The following is a 17738-nucleotide window of genomic DNA, read 5'->3' on the forward strand; positions in this document are numbered from 1 at the left end:
ATTCGACAGATAGAGACAGCCAGCGACAGAGGGAACACAAGCAGGGGGAGTGGGAGAGGAAGAAGCAGGCTCATAGCGGAAGAGCCAGATTTGGGGCTCGATCCCATAACGCTGGGATCACGCCCTGAGCCGAAGGCAGACGCTTAACCGCTGTGCCACCCAGCGCCCCTGTACTGTGTATTTTAGATACCAGTCTTTTATCACACTATGTGTTTTGCAAATACTTCCTCCCAGTCTGTGGCCTGTCTTCTCATTCTCCTGATAGGTTTGTTTTTTTTTTTTAATTTATTCATTTGAGAGAGAGAGAGAGCGAGCACAAGCAGGGGGGAGAGACAGAGGGAGAGGGAGAAGCAGACTCCCCACTGAGCAGCAAGCCCGACATGGGGCTGGATCCCAGGACCCCGCGATCATGACCTGAGCCGAAGGCAGACGCTTAACTGACTGAGCCACCCAAGCACCCCAGTCAGGTATTTTTCTAATCTCAAGGTAGAAAAAGTCTTTTGAGACCTAAAAAAGGGAGGAATTAAAAGCAGAGACTGCAGGCTGATGGCCTGTTGGCTGGAGCAGACCTGAGCACACGCCGTAGTTCACCTATACTGTTTTGTCTTGTTTAATTTATCTTTTGAAGATTGTGCTAGGATTTTAAAAGAGAAAATTTACCTACAGTTCTAGATTTCTGGTTTATATTGAAAAAATGCGAAGTGTTGGCAACACTGGACTCAGATTCCTACGTGGCAACAACTGGTCAGCATTAAGGGGCAGACGCTTCCTGTTGCTGGGACGTGAGGCTGTCAGGTACCTGCTCCTCGGCCGCTCCCATGTGCATCCCAGCAGTGAAGGGGCATGCGAGTTGCCCTTTCTTGTTACAGGCACATTCATTTACCTTAGCTGTCTGTTCCTTTTACGCAAAGATTCCTAAGTATAAGTCCCTCTAAATCAAGGGGCGCCTGGGTGGCACAGCGGTTAAGCGTCTGCCTTTGGCTCAGGGCGTGATCCCGGCGTTCTGGGATCAAGCCCCACATCAGGCTCCTCCACTATGAGCCTGCTTCTTCCTCTCCCACTCCCCCTGCTTGTGTTCCCTCTCTCGCTGGCTGTTTCTATCTCTGTCGAATAAATAAATAAAATCTTTTAAAAAAAAAAAAAGTCCCTCTAAATCAAAAAAAGAATTTATGCACATTGAAACAGCTTCACAAAATGGAAAAACTAACAGGAAAGTGGATTTGCTGTCTGTGGCAAAAGGTTAATAGCTATAATATAGAAAGAATGCTAATGAACCAAGAAGAAAATAAGCACAACACAAAAAATAAGAATAAACATTAAAAAAAAAAAAAGAGGTTAATTCCCAGTAGGCCCTTAAGCTTCATGGTGGCAGGGACCATGTCTGCCTTGTTCAGTGTGGGGTCCTAGGGCCCAGCTCAGTGCCTCACAAATGTTTGCTAATAATAATTAATGATAGATGATATTTATTGTGGGTTTACTATGTGCTAAGCAAGCAGTAAACCTTGGGCTAAATCCCTCCGGTTCTCTTGTTTAATCCCTACGGAAACCCTCCAAGGTAAGTGCTATGATCCTCATTGCACAGGTGGGAAACGGGCCTGGAGTGGTAAAGCAGCCCCCCACTCAGGCATATCCAGTAAGAGCTCTTTATATTTATATGTTTACATATAACATATGTATGTTTGTGTTAAATATTATATGTTTTATATTATGTATTGTATGTATTTATATATTATTATATATATTTATATTATATATTAATTCCCTCAAATAGCTTATTGAAATGAGTTGAAAAAGAAAAAATACAAATGTCCAGTAAACATGGAGAAAATTTCGAACCATATTAGGAATCAAAAATACCTCCCATTGGTGTGGAGGTCGGGGAAGGGTCTTCATGTATTTCTGTGGGAGGCCATGTCAGCATCCTTTCTAGTGGAGGGCATTTGGGGAATTTTTTTTCAAAAGTGTTAACTGTTCATAACTTTCCACTAAAGGATTCCACTAATAAGAATTTATTCTAAGAGAAAAATTAGAGTTGATTACAAATTTATGTGCAGAGATAGCATTATCACGTTAATTATGGTACTGAAAAATTGGAAGCAACCTGAATGCCCAACAGTGAAAGTTTGGTGGAATAAATTATGGTATATTCTTATACTGGAATAATATGTAATCATTGAAAATTCACTTTTATAGTATCAAATGACCACTCTACAGCCACTGTGTTTGTCCACCAACTCTCAAATGCTATGTGGAGGGGAACGCCTGGGTGGCTCAGTCAGTTAAACGTCTGCCTTCGGCTCAGGTCATGATCCCAGGGTCCTGGGATCGAGCCCCCGTGTCAGGCTCCCTGCTCAGCGGGGAGTCTGCTTCTGCTCCCTCTGCCCCTTTCCCCAATTCATGCTCTCTCTCTCTCTCTCTCTCCCTCTCTCGTGCTTGCTTTCTCTCAAATAAATAAAATCTTTTAAAAAAAATTCTATAAATAATACCAGCACTTACCAGAAGGATCTCAACAGCACAGGAAAAAAGCAGTAGTTTATGAAAACCTTTTTCCAAGTTAAGCTAGTTCCCAGTTCCATTACCCAAGGTAATTGTTATCAATAGTCAAAATATTTTAATTAGAAGTTTACCCTATGTAGTGTAAATTATTTATTAAGCAAATAATCCCCTCTAGTATGTTTTGGGTGTCTGGATTTCCATGAGTAGTGGTCCTTGAAAGTAGGGTACCCCTGTGTTGGTTCGGTGCCTCTTTTATCAGAACCCCAACACGGGAAGAAGACGTTCCAAGTGCTTGTATATTTATAAAGCAGCGTCTGTTGTTAAACAGCAGCCCTTTCACCAAAGATATATACGTAAATGAATAAATAAAAAATAAAATTTTGGTAGTACAGTTGTATGGGTTAAACACATCCCATTTCGTTGTTCTACTTCAGAATATAACAAACTTCTGTAGAGCGAACTATTTTTATTGGCATCTGGACCTTGTCAGTAAGGAAAGATTCAGCCTCATTTATTTGTTTTTTCCACTCAGCAAATATTTGAGGACCTCCCCTTTGGGGAGTAAACTTAATAACTAAGCCTTTATTTCAAGGTATTTGATCTCCGTTGGGGAATGCTGTCAACTGTTCTTTGAGCTTCCCAGCGTTATCCAGGTTTTCTTAGATGTGCTCAGTCATGGAGTTCAGAATTTTTACCAGAAGGGGAAGGAATTAATGGCTAGAATTCGATAAAGCAGTTTCTTTCCTCTTTTCTCTCTTCTGCTTTTCCTTATAATTGCTTGAAAGTAGTTTCTGGGTTGGGTGTCAAGAGGCTTGGGGAGAGAAGTCAGACGGTTTGCATCATCTCTCTTCAGAGCAGGAAAGGGTGAAGGGACAGAGGAAATCAAATGAAAAAGCCATCTTTCTGAAATACTGGCCTAATAAAGCAGTGGTCCAGAAACTGAGAGCAACAGACAATGGCAATGAAAAGGAATGTTCTCGTTTCTGGGAAAGCAGGTGTGAGCACCTCCGAAAAGAAGAAGAAAATGAAAACTCTATTATCCAGGACACAGAAACAGGATCCATTCTCTGCACTTTTACTCCCGTGTCCTAACCAAGGAGGAGTTGACATAGCACACAGAACATTCCTTAACTATGAATAACAGTTTTAAATGCCTACAAAGTTTGCAGAAGATTGTAGACCGTTTTTCCTTCTAATTTTTACATCATCATCCATATTTTCTCTCTACTTTTAAATCTTAGGATACAGTGGGAATTATTTCGGGTGTGAGTACATTTCTTGTCGATAAATTAGAAGAGGTAGAGGTTTTGGAGAAGGATAAGGAATTTAGTTTTGGATTTATTGATTTTGAGGTGACATCTAAGTGGAGGTGTCTAGCTGGTAGCTGAAAATGTAAGAGCACGTGTGTGTGTGTGTGTGTGTGTGTGTGTGTGTGTGTGAATTTCTTTGTAAAAACTGAATTCTGGAGCCTCCTGAAGATGTTGTTCAGACCGCACCAGGATCGCCCTAGGGCTTGCTGTTACTCACTTCTCCTGGTGTCCATGTGCGTTTGAGAATAATCAGACAGTACAGCAGGGTAGAAATCCCAGCATCTCAGACCTCGGTCCCACTCCCCAGAGGAAACTACTGCCAGCAGTGTGGATGTATTCTTCCAGAAATGTGTCTTGCATATACATGCACATCTAAGTCTCTAACTCTCTGGAAAGAGTGAGTCAGACAGCAACAGAAACTCAGTACATATACTGTATCAGGCACGCAGTACCTTCCCAAATGTTGTGTCGTGTGTCTGTTGCTGTGTGCGTGCGTTTGGGGCCCCTCAGTGTCCCCAGGGCTCAGTGCTGTTCAGGGCTGACCCCTGAGTTCCTTCTACAGTTGCTCGGTTTCTCCAGGGGCCAGCCATGTAACTTTTTGGTCTGTGAGGCTAAACACTTGAGTGTTTTTCTCCGTTAAATGTCAGAAATGTTTTCTTCAGTGAGTATTAATTGTCGTTATAAAGATCTTGTTATAAAAGTGTACAAAAATGGGGCGCCTGGCTGGCTCAGTCAGTAGAGCGCTATCTCAGGGTTGTGAGTTCAAGCCCCACACTGGGCATACAGCTTACTTTAAAAAAAAAAACACAAAACGGTTAATTAACAATGGTAATTGACATGTATTCGTTTTTTTAAAAAGATTTATTTATTTGAGAGAGAACACTAGTGAAAGGGGCAGAGGGTGAGGGAGAGAGACTATCAAGCTGCCTCCCTGCTGAGCACAGAGCCCGTCATGGGGCTTGATCTCATGACCCTGAGATCATGACCTGAGCTGAAACCAAGAGTCAGATGCTCAACTGACTGTACCACCCAGGTGCCCCTAACATGGATACATTTTTAAAAGGTAGACCACTTTAAAGTGTACATTTTTTTTTAAAGATTTATTTATTGGGATACCTGGGTGGCTTAGTTCATTAAGTGTCTGCCTTCCACTCAGGTCATGATCCCAGGGTCGTGGGATTGAGCCCCACGTCAGGCTCCCTGCTCAGTGGGGAGTCTGCTTCTCCCTGTCCCCCTGGCTTGTGCTTTCTCTTGCTCTCTCTCTCTCTCTCTCTCTCTCTCAAATAAGTAAAGTCTTAAACAAAAATTAAAAAAAAAAAATTTATTTATTTTAGTGAGGGAGCTGGAGAGTAGGGGGAGGGGCAGAGCAAGAGGGAGAGAGAATCTCAAGCATACTCCTCACTGAGCATGGAGCCTGGTATAGGGTTGATCATGACTGCAAGATCAAAGCTGAAACCAGGAGTCAGCAGCTCAACCGACTGTGCCACCCAGATGCCCCTAAATGTATAGTTTTTCAAAGTGAATCCCTACCCACTCCCAGTTCACTCACCAGATTTAATCACTGTAAACAGTACGGTATATAGACTCTGTGGGTTCAGGGGTTGGGAGAAATACACAAACACACACTTTCACATGGGAAAATATAAAGAGAACGACAAATGGCCTGTAATCTTTTTAAATACGTAATAACCCCTTCAGAAAAGCAGACAAACAAATACACACTGATGGTTTGGAAAGAATTCTGTGCTTTCACAGTACTACTCTGTACTAGCACAGGGTGATAGGAAGTAGAACGTTGGTCTCCCTAACGCTCCTGTCATGCCCTGTCCTTAAGGTAATCACTGTTAACAGTTCTCCTTCAGAAAATTTGTAGTGCACATAGAAACTCGTGTGTGTGTGTGTGTGTGTGTGTGTGTGTCTTTCTAAGCACCTGAAATGAATCTTGTTAAACACATTGTGCTTTTTCTTTTAAGCGTATCCCATCTTAGATCTTTCTCATCAGCTCATATCGCTCTACTTCCTTCTTTTTAATGGATCATTGGCTATAATTTAAGGGAAGGTCAGAGTGCTGCTGTGATTATTTAATTGGATTCCATTGATGGACATTGAGGCTGTTTCTCAATTTTTTAGTGTTCCAGATAATGCTGTGGTGAATATCCTTATTCCCTCAGTACTTCTGAAGGATGAAAAGAAAGGGACTTTTTTAACAGCTTTATTGAAATATAATTGGTATATGAAAACTGTACATATTCAGCCTGATGAGTTTGGACATATGCACACACCCCTGAAACCATCATCACAATCAAGGAAATAGGGGCGCCTGGGTGGCTCAGTCGGTTCAGTGTCTGCCTTCAGCTCAAGTCAGGATCCCAGGGTCCTGGGATGGAGCCCCACATTGGGTCCCTGCTTAGTGGGGAAATTGCTTCTGCCTCTGCCTCCACCCTCCCACCCCCCTGCCAGGGCAGATCTCTCTTTGGCTCTCTCTCTCACAAATAAATAATTTTTTTTAAAAGGATAATGGACATATCCACCACCACCAAAAGTTTCCTTGTGTCCCCTCCCATTTTTTGTGCTAAGAATATAATATGAAATCTACCCTCCTAAGATGTCTTTAAGTGAATAATACAGTATTGCTGCCTGTAGGTGCTGTGTTATACAGCACATCTCTAGAGCTTATCTTGCTTAACCAAAACTTTATACCCATTGAACATCTCCCCAGAACCCTTCCCCCCAGCCCCTGCCAACCACCATTCTATTCTCCGCTTCTATGAGTTTGACTATTTTAGATATTGTGTTACAAATGGACTGGTTTATTTCATTTAGCCTAATGTCCTTCAGGTTCATCCATGTTGCAAGTTTCAAAGATTTCCTTTTATTTTTATTTTATTTTATTTTTTAAAGATTTTATTTATTTGACAGAGATAGAGACAGCCAGCGAGAGAGGGAACACAAGCAGGGGGAGTGGGAGAGGAAGAAGCAGGCTCCCAGCGGAGGAGCCTGATGTGGGGCTTGATCCCAGAACGCTGGGATCACGCCCTGAGCCGAAGGCAGACGCTTAACGACTGCGCCACCCAGGCGCCCTGAAGATTTCCTTTTATAAGGCTGAAAAATGTCGTAGGTCTATACCACATTTTCTTTATCTCTTCATCTGTTGGTGGATATTTGGGTTGTTTCCATATCTTGGCTATTGTGAATAATGCTGCAGGAAACATGGGAGTGCAGATATCTCTCCAAAATCCTGATTTTTAATGAAAGAAGGAGAATTTAATGGGTGCCTGGGTGGCTCCGTCAGTTAAGCATCTAACTCTTGGTTTTGGCTCAGGTCAGGTCGTGAGATTGAGACCCGCATTGGGCTCCACAATCAGTGTGGAGTCTGCTTGAGATTCCCTCTCTCCTTCTCCCTCTGCCCTTCCCCCTGCTTGCATGCATGCACGCTCGCTCGCTCTAAATAAAATCTTCAAGAAAAAAGGGGGAATTTAAAAAATTATTCATATAAATGTTGTTCATCGTTTATGAAGACAACGACCGCTGGAGAGGTTGTAGTAGTTTGTACTTTCACATGTAGCGTGCAGGTGCGCACCGCGCAAGTGCCTTTCCGTGTATCTTTGTCAGAATTGGCTATTATGAACTGTAACATTTTTGGGGGGGAAGTATCTTGTTATGGGCAGTAGTCGAATAGAACTTTGTCAGTGCCTTCATGTGAGTCTGAAGTTAGTAATTGATAAGGACTTCAGTTATGAGAACTGGAAAGCTGGACCTTGGTGTGGAGGTGGCCCAGGCAAGTTGCAGGCCTGGCAGGTGTCCCTCAGGAAGTGGGTGTCAGCCCCTGAACAGATAGATGTTGGGTGAGCTGCCGACCGGCGCTCATCTGCCTGCCTTGGCCTGGAAGGCATCAGGGAGGCTGCCTCTGGCTTTCGGGGTGGAGCTCTGAATCTACTCATACCCACCCCCTGGGCAGCCCGGTTGAAAAGGTGTGAAACAGGTTCTCCCCTTTTTTTTTTTTTTTCAAGATTTTATTTATTTATTCGACAGAGATAGAGACAGCCAGCGAGAGAGGGAACACAAGCAGGGGGAGTGGGAGAGGAAGAGCAGGCTCCCAGCAGAGGAGCCCGATGTGGGGCTCGATCCCACAATGCCAGGATCACGCCCTGAGCCGAAGGCAGGCGCCCAACCGCTGTGCCACCCAGGCGCCCCAAGGTTCTCCCCTTTTTTATAGCTGGAGAAGTTGAGCCTTCAAGGGCCCTTTCTTTACATTCTTTCCCCACCTGATGATGAGCATTTATGAAATTCATGTAATTTTTTTTTTTTTTTAAAGATTTTTTATTTATTTATTTGACAGAGATAGAGACAGCCAGCGAGAGAGGGAACACAAGCAGGGGGAGTGGGAGAGGAAGAAGCAGGCTCATAGAGGAGGAGCCTGACGTGGGGCTCGAACCCGGAACGCCGGGATCACGCCCTGAGCCGAAGGCAGACGCTTTAACCGCTGTGCCACCCAGGCGCCCCAAAATTCATGTAATTTTGAAAGGCTAGCACGTCTCCTCTGGCAGCGCTTATCTCAGAGCCAAAGTGATTTTCTTCGCTTCTCTATTTTGACTTAAATGACCTGTGCATTGCACTTTTTAAAATATAGAAACTTTTTTGTTTATATCTCTTCCTTGTCACTTTAAATTGTCGTTATCATTAATTTTGAGGTTAATGTAAATTTTACCCCATCAAATTAATTTTGATTCGCATCCTTTTTTCGGGGGCATCCTTTCCAGGTACATAGTGGCAATTATCATATTGTTTTTATATAATATACTTTTCCTTTATAAACAGGGAGTGGAGTGCTTTCTTGCTCACTTTTCCTTTAAAAAAACAAAACAAAACACTGGTGCCCTAGTAGAAGACGCTGTGTTTTGGTCACAAATGAGTTTTGATCAAGAATTCTATTTTCAAATTAAAATGAGAAACCGTAAGGCTGGGTAGGAGACTTTGAGCCGTATTTACTAATTAATCGTACCGAGTTTTGATCCAGATGTGGGAGAAACTGACATTTTCCCTGTGTGGTGGGAGGATCGCAGAGGCACAAGTTACATTAATTTGGGAAAGCAAGCTTACAAAGTTTCTCTGGGCTCGTCCTGCTGACCTAATAAAGTGTGCCGGGCACGTAGTGGGCACTCCAAAACGGGATTCTGTGCCTTGAGGATTCTTCAGGCACCTAGAGGTACATGGCACCATGCCAGCAAAATTGTACAGCCCACAGAGATAGAGCCACCTCGAGATTATTAAAAATCTGTACTGGAAGCTTTTTGCTCAATGTACTAAGATTTCTCAACTCTTGAAGAATTTTACATGTAGCTAGTTACATACAGGCGAGAGAGGCCGTGATGTTTCTGTTCCCTCGTGTGGGAAGGAGATGGCCCAGGCCTACGTGAGATGGGTTCTCGTGTTCTTACTGTTCAGGTATGTTTGAGCTGCCGTAGCCCTCCTTCCCCCCCACCTTTCTCTTCCCCTCTTCCAGGGTCACCCATGCAAGTCAGTAAAAGAATTAGGATAACCTGTGGAACCAGTTTTTCCTAAATAGGGAGGTGGTTCCATGGAATATTAATGTTTAGGGAGGTCTTATTTTAAAAGCTTATCCGACTTAATGTGCTGATTAAAAACCTAGAATCCTAGTGATAAATGGAATTTTAGAATCTTTTCCATTTTTTACCAAGTTCTGAAGTGTCTGTGGGGTACCTGGCTGGCTCAGTTGGTAAAACAAGCGACTCTTGATCTTGGATTGTAGGTTTGAGCCCCACATTGGGTATAGAGATTGCTTATAAATCTTTTTTATATTTTTAAGATTTTATTTATTTATTTTAGAAAGAGAACACAAGTGGGGGGAGGAACAGAGGGAGAGCATGGAGCCTTGCTGAGCACAGAGCCCGACATGGGGCTTGATCTATGACCCTGAGATCATGACCTGAGCCGAAATCAAGTGTCAGACACTTAACCATCTAAGCCACCCAGGTGCCCCCAAAATCCTTAAAAAAAAAAAAAGTCTTATTAGACCTCATTTAGTTTCTTTATTTATACTTGTAGTGACGGGGACCTCACTACCCTTCAAGTATCCCATTCCATTCCCTGTAGCTGTGGTCATTGGAAAGCTCTCCTTCTGGTCATCTGAAGCCTGACTGTGGTGGAACAGTGTGGAACTTATACATTACCCACCACAAAACTACTTTACATGAATATTTCTTTTCATTAGATGGAAATTACCCAGGACAAGGATCACGTTTGAGTGACTAACCTTCTTTCCTTCTAGTGCATTGAACTAGGCACTCCATAATGTTTAGAGAATAATTTCTCACTCAGTTGCTTGTAGTTTGAAGATTAACTGAAAGTTGGGCTAAATATTTTTTGCCTGTATTTGAATTAGAAATGGTGTAAATGGGCCTTTGTAGCATAGATACAGTCACGTTTAGGGGTTTTCCCCGTTGGTTAAAATGGAGGTTTTTCCCAGTGGTTTTGGATCACAAATACACTGATCATTCACAGCAAGCAATCTAGTTAGATAAGAAATCTGTTTTCCTTTTAATTTGTGGTCCTCCTCCTTCTGAAAGAGCAGCACAAGCTGTGAACTTTCTAGCCTGATCATTTTAGCTGTTGTCTTCAAGAAGCTGAAGCCTGGGAAGCTTTAAGAAAAAAATCCGAAGGTGATGATCTTTAGGTGCCCAGCAGTGTACCCAGGAAGACTTGACCACCCTGGGAGCTTACGGATTCGTGTGCAGAACTCCCTGGAGTTTTAAAATCCAGTTTTTTGGTTTTTTGGTTGTTGTTTTTTTTTTTTTTCAGTATTGCACGGTAAACAAGCAGAGCACGCTACAAATCATTCCTTACCAAATGACCCAGGTTTTGACATTAAGGGCTGGAAAAGGATCCTGGTTGCTCACCCCTAGTTTGTGCCTGAGGACACATGCTGGAAAGCACCAGTCGCTTTCTGAAGGAACACAGCTGCCCTGAGGCAGAGCCTGAGTCTAGAACTCAAGTTTTTTGACTCTTAGTCTAAAAATAAAGCATTAGAAGAGGCAGAGACTGTTGATTGCTTACTTGGCCATGCTTTAATAAATGTTATAGCCAAGTGAGGTTGGGCATTAGGCTTTTTTTTTTTTTTCCTTCCTCAATATCATTTTTGCTTTCCTGGTGCGTCCAGCTTCCTGCGACTCCTGTAGCTGCCCTAAACCAGGGTCCTTCAGGACTGTGTTCCTGCGAGGCTGCCCTGCATGCCTGCCCCCCAACCCTGCAGGGTGCCCCTCTTGCTCCCAGGCACTTGGCAGCCATTGCTGTTAGCGCCCTTCTCCTGGCCTTGCGCTGTGCCACCGTTGTCCCAGGAGACCCCGTGAGGTCCATCCTCACGCGGCCCCCCGCCGCTGCCTGCAACCGGCCTCCAAGTTGAGCAGATTTCCTCCCATTTCCCCCTCCCTTGCCCTCCTAAAGGCACCTGCGGCCTTCAGTTTCTTCTGTCCTCCGGTAAGAATCGACTGCATTCGACTCAGTAGCCGGCCTGGTGGGTTTTTCCTTTCATCCCGTGCATTGACTCCCCAGCCTCTCAGGCTTCAGCCCTCGCAGGCAGCCTCCCTCCCTCCTTCTTCCCACTGCTGGTCGAGCTCTGCGGGGCCAGCCATTGTGTGTGTGTGTGTGTGTGCGTGTGTGTGTGTGTGTGTGTGTGTGTATGTGTGTGTGTGTGTGTGTGTGTGTGTGTGTGGTATTTGTGGCGCCCATTCCTTTCCTGCGCCAGCCCCCAGGCCTTCCTCCAGCGCTTCTGCAGTCGCAGTAATTTATGGACTGCTCTCTCTGCATCCAGTCTTGTCTCTCTGCCAGTCCATTGTTGGCACAGTTGCCAGATGAATCTTCAGATGCTGCATTTTTGAAGTCAGTCTTTCCCTGGTCCCTCTCGGGAACGTTGAAGTCGCTCCTCGTTCCCCTAGGAGAGTCCAGACTTCTCAGCTCCTCATTCAGAACCTTCTGTGGCCGGTGCCCGCGTTGCTCGGTTGCTCCTCCTGCATCTCCGTCGGCCGCAGCCTGGGGAGTTGGCCGAGTGCTGCTGTTCCTCCTGGGCCCTGGAAGTTTTAGCTCCTTCACGGAGCCTTGTCTGCTGGCCATTCATTTCAGGTCTTTGCTGGCAGTCCCTGGCTCACTTGTTCATCTGACGCTTGATTATTCACTAAGCAGACATTACAAAAGACGTGCTGTTTTGCCCCTGTGAGGAATGGATTATAGGGTGAGAGGGTCAAGTCTGTATGGCCAGGAAGCTCGCCTGTGGCATCTGGGGTCTGTTTCTTGCTGTGTTTATATCTACTGGATTGGAAGTGTAAAGGCAGAGGCCAGGCCTTACATATCAAAATTTAAAAATTAAAAAAAAGTCACCAGCACATGTCTACGGAGCAAGTATTCTTCGCAGGCACGTAATAAACGCCGTGAGAGCTGCTACTCCGCCTCCATTAAGACTTCTTGGAATTTCTTATTTTATGTAACTCTTTTGGCATTTTTTTTTATTAAATTCTGTATATTCCCGTTTTAGCCTAGCATCAGTTGTACCATTAAAATTGGGGTAGAAATCTATGAACATAAATTCATCAGCGAAGTTACAGGACTTAATTATATAAGGTTATTTAAGGTAGTGATTTCTCATTAGACTGGCCTTGCCCATATTAACTTTTCTGCTTTTTTTTTTTTCTTTCAGTCTGCATGAAGAAATCAGTGATTTTTATGAATATATGTCTCCAAGACCGGAGGAGGAGAAGATGCGGATGGAGGTGGTGAACAGGATCGAGAGTGTGATTAAGGAGCTCTGGCCCAGCGCGGACGTGAGTACCTCTCTGGGTAGCTGGGTGCTGGTGGCGATGTCCCTGTCCACAGGACGGAGAGAGTCTCAGGAGCCCTCGCACACAGGTCTATGTGTGTCTCAGCACTTACGGTCCCGTTAAATTTTAAAGGCAAACAGTTTTCTCTAGCCTTTAGAATTTGGGGCATCCTAATTTTTTGCAGTGAATCGGATGACTTAGTTAAAACTACTTCTCTGCAGCGCTGAATAGCAATACTAAAACTAAGCTATATTTAGGAATCATTAGGATACAGAGAAGAAGGACAAATCGGGCCTTCTTGTAGTAGTGTGTTGCTGGATCTGACGTATGAAAATCCCATTACTGTTTTGTTCCAACCGGCTGGTATAAATGTTATAGAATTGTTTATAGCTGAATGAAAATGTCAGGTTGGAGTTTCTTATGTCATTAGAAGTTCGTTTTTTTAGGCGAATGCAGGCCTAAGTCTGTTTTCCTCTCTTGACATTGCTGTTTCCTTCTTTCTGGCCCACGCTTGTCTCCCAGTGCAGACTCACCTGGTGAACAGAACTTAGGCCCAAGATGTAATGTCCTCTTTGCTTGTTTGTGGTTCTTGTTGTTGAAACTAAGTGAATACTTTTTTAGGGCTTCTTCTTCTTTTTTTTTTTTTTTCTGAGGGTCTTTTATACAATTTTGTGCATTCAAAGAAGTTAGAATCCATTACTCTGTGTTAAATGGCTTTTCTTTAGACTTGGTCATGGGATGGTGATGGGGGAGCCAGGGAGGTTTCTTTTGTTCAGTTGGCAAAACAGAAAAGCTTCAAATAAAATACTGCAGGTGAAGGGAAGGGGGTGGGGGGGCCCTGATATTTTATTGAGCAGCTACTGTGTGGTCACATGGGTTCTCCCATCCGCGGCGGGTGAGTTTGCCACCCAAGGGTCCCTTGGAGTGTCGGAGACATTTTTGATTATCATTGACTGGTAAGGTGCTCTTGGCATATGGTGGGTAGAGGCCAAGGATGTTCTTAAATACCCTACAGTGCACAGGACAGCCCCTCACAGACAGCTGTCTGCCCTGGACGTCAGTCGTGCTGAGGTTGAGAAACCCTGGTTTAAATTAATCCTCCTCTTTTCGAGGTGGGGGGTTTTATCCATCTTTTTGTTCCCAGAGGAGAGACATGTAGCTGTGATTCCATTCCCGGGTCCATCTCACCTCTGGGGCTGAGCGTTCACCCTTTAATGTGTGCAGTTCCTCGCCCACCCGGAGCCTTCCACTGTGCGCCCTGGCTAAGACAGCGTGTGTCTGGTTTTATGCCTCAGCACAGTGTCAGGATGACACTGCCTCCTGTTCTCCGTGGAGCCGGCCTGCTGCTGGCATAGTCTGGCCCTAACTCAGGGACCCACGAGAAGGTTCTCGCTCAGGGAACCCAAACCACGCCTTTGCTGAACATCTCTCTGGCTTATAAGAGAACACGAGTGACTTGAATATTACTTTCAAAAGTTTTCTATTTCAATCTGTGCATTTGGTATTTTAACCTCATAAGTTTAAAATATATTCCTAATGTCTGCGTATGAGAGGTAGCGTCCCTGCTTCTGGAAAGCATGGTGTTGTTAAAAAAATGCTCTTGTAGTACTAAAAAGTACCAACAGAGGGTAGCAAAACCCTGACAGTTCTCCATAGCATGGTGGCTTTTCATCGCATATCTATGCGATATCTATACATTACCTTAATGTAATAATTTTTTCTATTTCAGGTCCAGATATTTGGAAGTTTTAAAACTGGCCTGTATTTACCTACTAGGTTAGTACATTTATGAAGCTTTCAGGGGATTGTGCATTTTCCTAGATTTTGGCTGTTGACGGTGGAGGAGTAGACACGAAAGAGATTTATGAAATGAAAATTCAATTTATCTGTGTTTTATTTGAATTACCTTGAGGGTAGAATATCACTTGAGATGTTCCTCTCAAACTGGTATGTGTGTCCTCTGGGATAGACGTGAAAGGGCGCGTGTCGCATGGGGACTCAGTTAACAGTCTCAGCAGTTGACTCCCCCGCCTGCAGAGAACTGTTCGCCTCTATAACTTCACCCGCTAACTCAGACACTGATGTCATATTGCGGCAAAACCTGTGATTGTACGGCCGAGCCGCGTACACCGCAGAACGCCAGCTCTATCAGTTCGTATTAAGAACGCCTACTGTTAGCAGTCGTCCCAGCATCCGGACCTGGAGCTCCAGGCTACTCTTCTCTGAGGAAGGCCCCTTATTAATTTTAGTTTTCTTAAATGAGGCCAGTCATGGCCCACCGCTTGGGGCAGGGCAGGGGGCTTTTTGGGAATGATGAGGCTTCCCCAAGGGGTGAAAACCTGTTTTCTATAAACTGAAATTTCATCATGTGGTGGTTTTTGCTTTTATTGTGGTAGGAACACTGAACGTGAGATTTACCCCCAACACAGTTTTGAGTGCACGGTACAGAATGATTTTAACTCTAGGCACCCGTCATGGTTTCGGGCTTGAGCTGGATTTGATCTGCTTTACCCAAACGTAAAACGTATTGATGTGGAGAGATCCTAGCAATTTCTGCTCTGCCTGTTGATGTCGTAGGCCTACAAAAGCCATAAAATATCCAACTTTGAGTTCATGAATGTTTTTCCTTATTTAGCTTCTGAGTTTCAGCAAAACCCTGAGTCACTCTAAAAATGTAATTGAATTTTCTGAATACGTAGCACATTCCCATAGTCGAGATTGAAAAGGCACAGTAATAATTACAGTGAGAAGCCCGGATCCCACCTGTGTCCCCTGCTCCTTGGAGGAGCCGCTGGTACCAGTTTCTCACACATCTGTCCAGGAACATTCTAGAAGTACAGATAAAAGAAAACGTGCGTGTCTTCTTCCTTTTTCATCCAAATGGTGTCACCCTGCACCACTGTTTGCAAACTGCTTTTTACACTTAATTATCTAAATCAGAGTTAATCAGTTAATCTCATCCACATGGGCATTTCGTAAGTCTTTTAGTCCCAGAAACCTTTACGAACAGGAAATGTTCACTGGTGTTTTTTGAGGTTTTACTTCCTTCAAAATCACCCTGTTTCCTGAGGCCTGACTTCTGTGAAATGACCAGGAGGAGCTGGTTGTTAAAGCCACCAGCCTCCGCTGCCCCTCTAAGAGCAGCCCCCGCCACCACATTTGGTTTTCATTGGGCGGAGTGAGCAATAGGTTTTCACTGCACTAATTTGGAGTCAGGAAGCCTGAACCTAAGTGAAAACAAGTACGGTTCCTTCTTAAACAACCTTTGTGTGTGTGTTCTGTGTTCAGTGACATTGATCTTGTGGTATTTGGCAAGTGGGAGAACCTTCCCCTCTGGACCCTGGAGGAAGCCCTTCGGAAACATAAAGTTGCTGATGAGGATTCGGTGAAAGTTCTAGACAAGGCAACTGTAAGTTCTTCCGACATTTCACGTAAAAATCTCTAGTTACTAATGCGTGAAACTTACAAAATTAAAATTTAATTTTGGTGAGCATAGTCGGCTTCTCAGCCGATGATTCTTTCCTTTCCTTAATGATCCCAGTCCTTGCATAGAAATTTTGTTTGTGAAACAGATGAACTTGTGGTTATATATTTCTTTAAAAGAATAATACTCAATCTTATCTTACATAAAACTCACTGTAGAGTTTTTAAATATAAAGAAGTATAAATACAAATATGGATATCTGTTAAATAGTTTATACTTATGCAAAACATGTTGCTCTTCTCTCTTACTTTGTGTCCTTGAAAAATTGTGTATACAGTTGACTCTTGAACAACATGGGGGTTCCCCTACACAGTTGAAAATCCAGTGTGACTTTGGATGCCCCCCAAAACTACGAAGAGCCATCTGTTGACTGGGAGGATTACTGATCACAAAAACAGTTGATTGGCACATATTTCATATGTTATCTGTATTATATACTCTGTTCTTAGAATAAAGCACTCTAGAGGGAGGAAAATGTTAGGAAAATCGTCTGGACAGTACATTTACGGTATTGTATAAAATTGTGTAAAAGTGGGGCCACACAGTTGAAACCTATGTTGTTCAAGGGTCAGCTGTGATTGAAATTCTGTCAATCAAGTAACTTGATATTTTAACTATCTCTAGAATGGCCATTAAAGAACTTCCACGGATGTTCATTATAGAAATTAATTTATCTGTTTTAGAAGTTTGGTGTTTTGTGTGTTAGGTTTTCTTAGAACAAAAACAACTCCTACTATTTCTTATAAAAAGCTATTAATTTGGAAACCCAGTTGTGCATATAGAGTTTGCTGGCCTGAGTTTTCTAATACATGGTGCAAATAGAGCCTCTTTTTTTTTTTTTTTTAAAGATTTTATTTATTTATTCGACAGAGATAGAGACAGCCAGCGAGAGAGGGAACACAAGCAGGGGGAGTGGGAGAGGAAGAAGCAGGCTCATAGCAGAGGAGCCTGATGTGGGGCTCGATCCCATAACGCCGGGATCACGCCCTGAGCTGAAAGCAGACGCCCAACCGCTGTGCCACCCAGGCGCCCCTAAATAGAGCCTCTTTAAATAAAAAATATTTAAGTAATCTTTGTACCCAGCGTGGGGCTCAAACTCACGACCCTGAGATCAAGAGTCGTATGCTCTCCTGAGCCAGCCACGCACCCCAGAGGCTTTTTTTTTTTAAAAATTTTATTTAAGTTCAATTTAGTTAACATACACTGTATTATTAGTTTCAGAAGTAGAGTTTAGTGATTCATCAGTTGCATATAACACCCAGTGCTCATTACATCCCGTGCCTTCCTTAATGCCCATCACCCAGTTACCCCATCCCTCCACCCACCTCGCCTCCAGCAACCCTCAGTTTGTGTCCTATGCTTAAGAGTCTCTTATGGTTTGCCTTTTTTTTTTTTTTTAAGAATTTCTAATACCTCATATAAATCATTCAATCATTTTTTTAAATTTGAGAATAATTCTCATGTCTTAACTTCTCTTGGCAGGTTGTTTTACGGGCTATTTGCAAAACTGACCAATAATACCAGTGGATTATTGTGTTTGACCTAATCTAGCAACTTTCTAATTAGGAACAGTTTGCCGATAGGCCTGACATTCATAATACTTTTTTTTTTTTTTTTAAG

General features: G+C 43.5%; 1 protein-coding gene across 3 annotated transcripts in view; it reads left to right on the plus strand.

Moving 5' to 3' along the window:
• The window catches only part of TENT4B (terminal nucleotidyltransferase 4B), a 68659-nt gene that overhangs the window by 39065 nt on the left and 11856 nt on the right, over nt 1-17738 (plus strand). For all 3 annotated transcript variants that reach the window (XM_045806743.2, XM_045806741.2, XM_087870411.1), the window contains exons 2-4: nt 12514-12637; nt 14364-14410; nt 15923-16043. In XM_045806743.2, coding sequence (XP_045662699.1) covers nt 12514-12637; nt 14364-14410; nt 15923-16043 — 292 coding nt within the window. The remainder of the gene's footprint in view (nt 1-12513; nt 12638-14363; nt 14411-15922; nt 16044-17738) is intronic.

This window comes from Ursus americanus, chromosome 21, assembly GCF_024610735.1.
Source record: "Ursus americanus isolate L20-20 chromosome 21, mUrsAme1.1.p, whole genome shotgun sequence".
NCBI lineage: Eukaryota > Metazoa > Chordata > Mammalia > Carnivora > Ursidae > Ursus > Ursus americanus.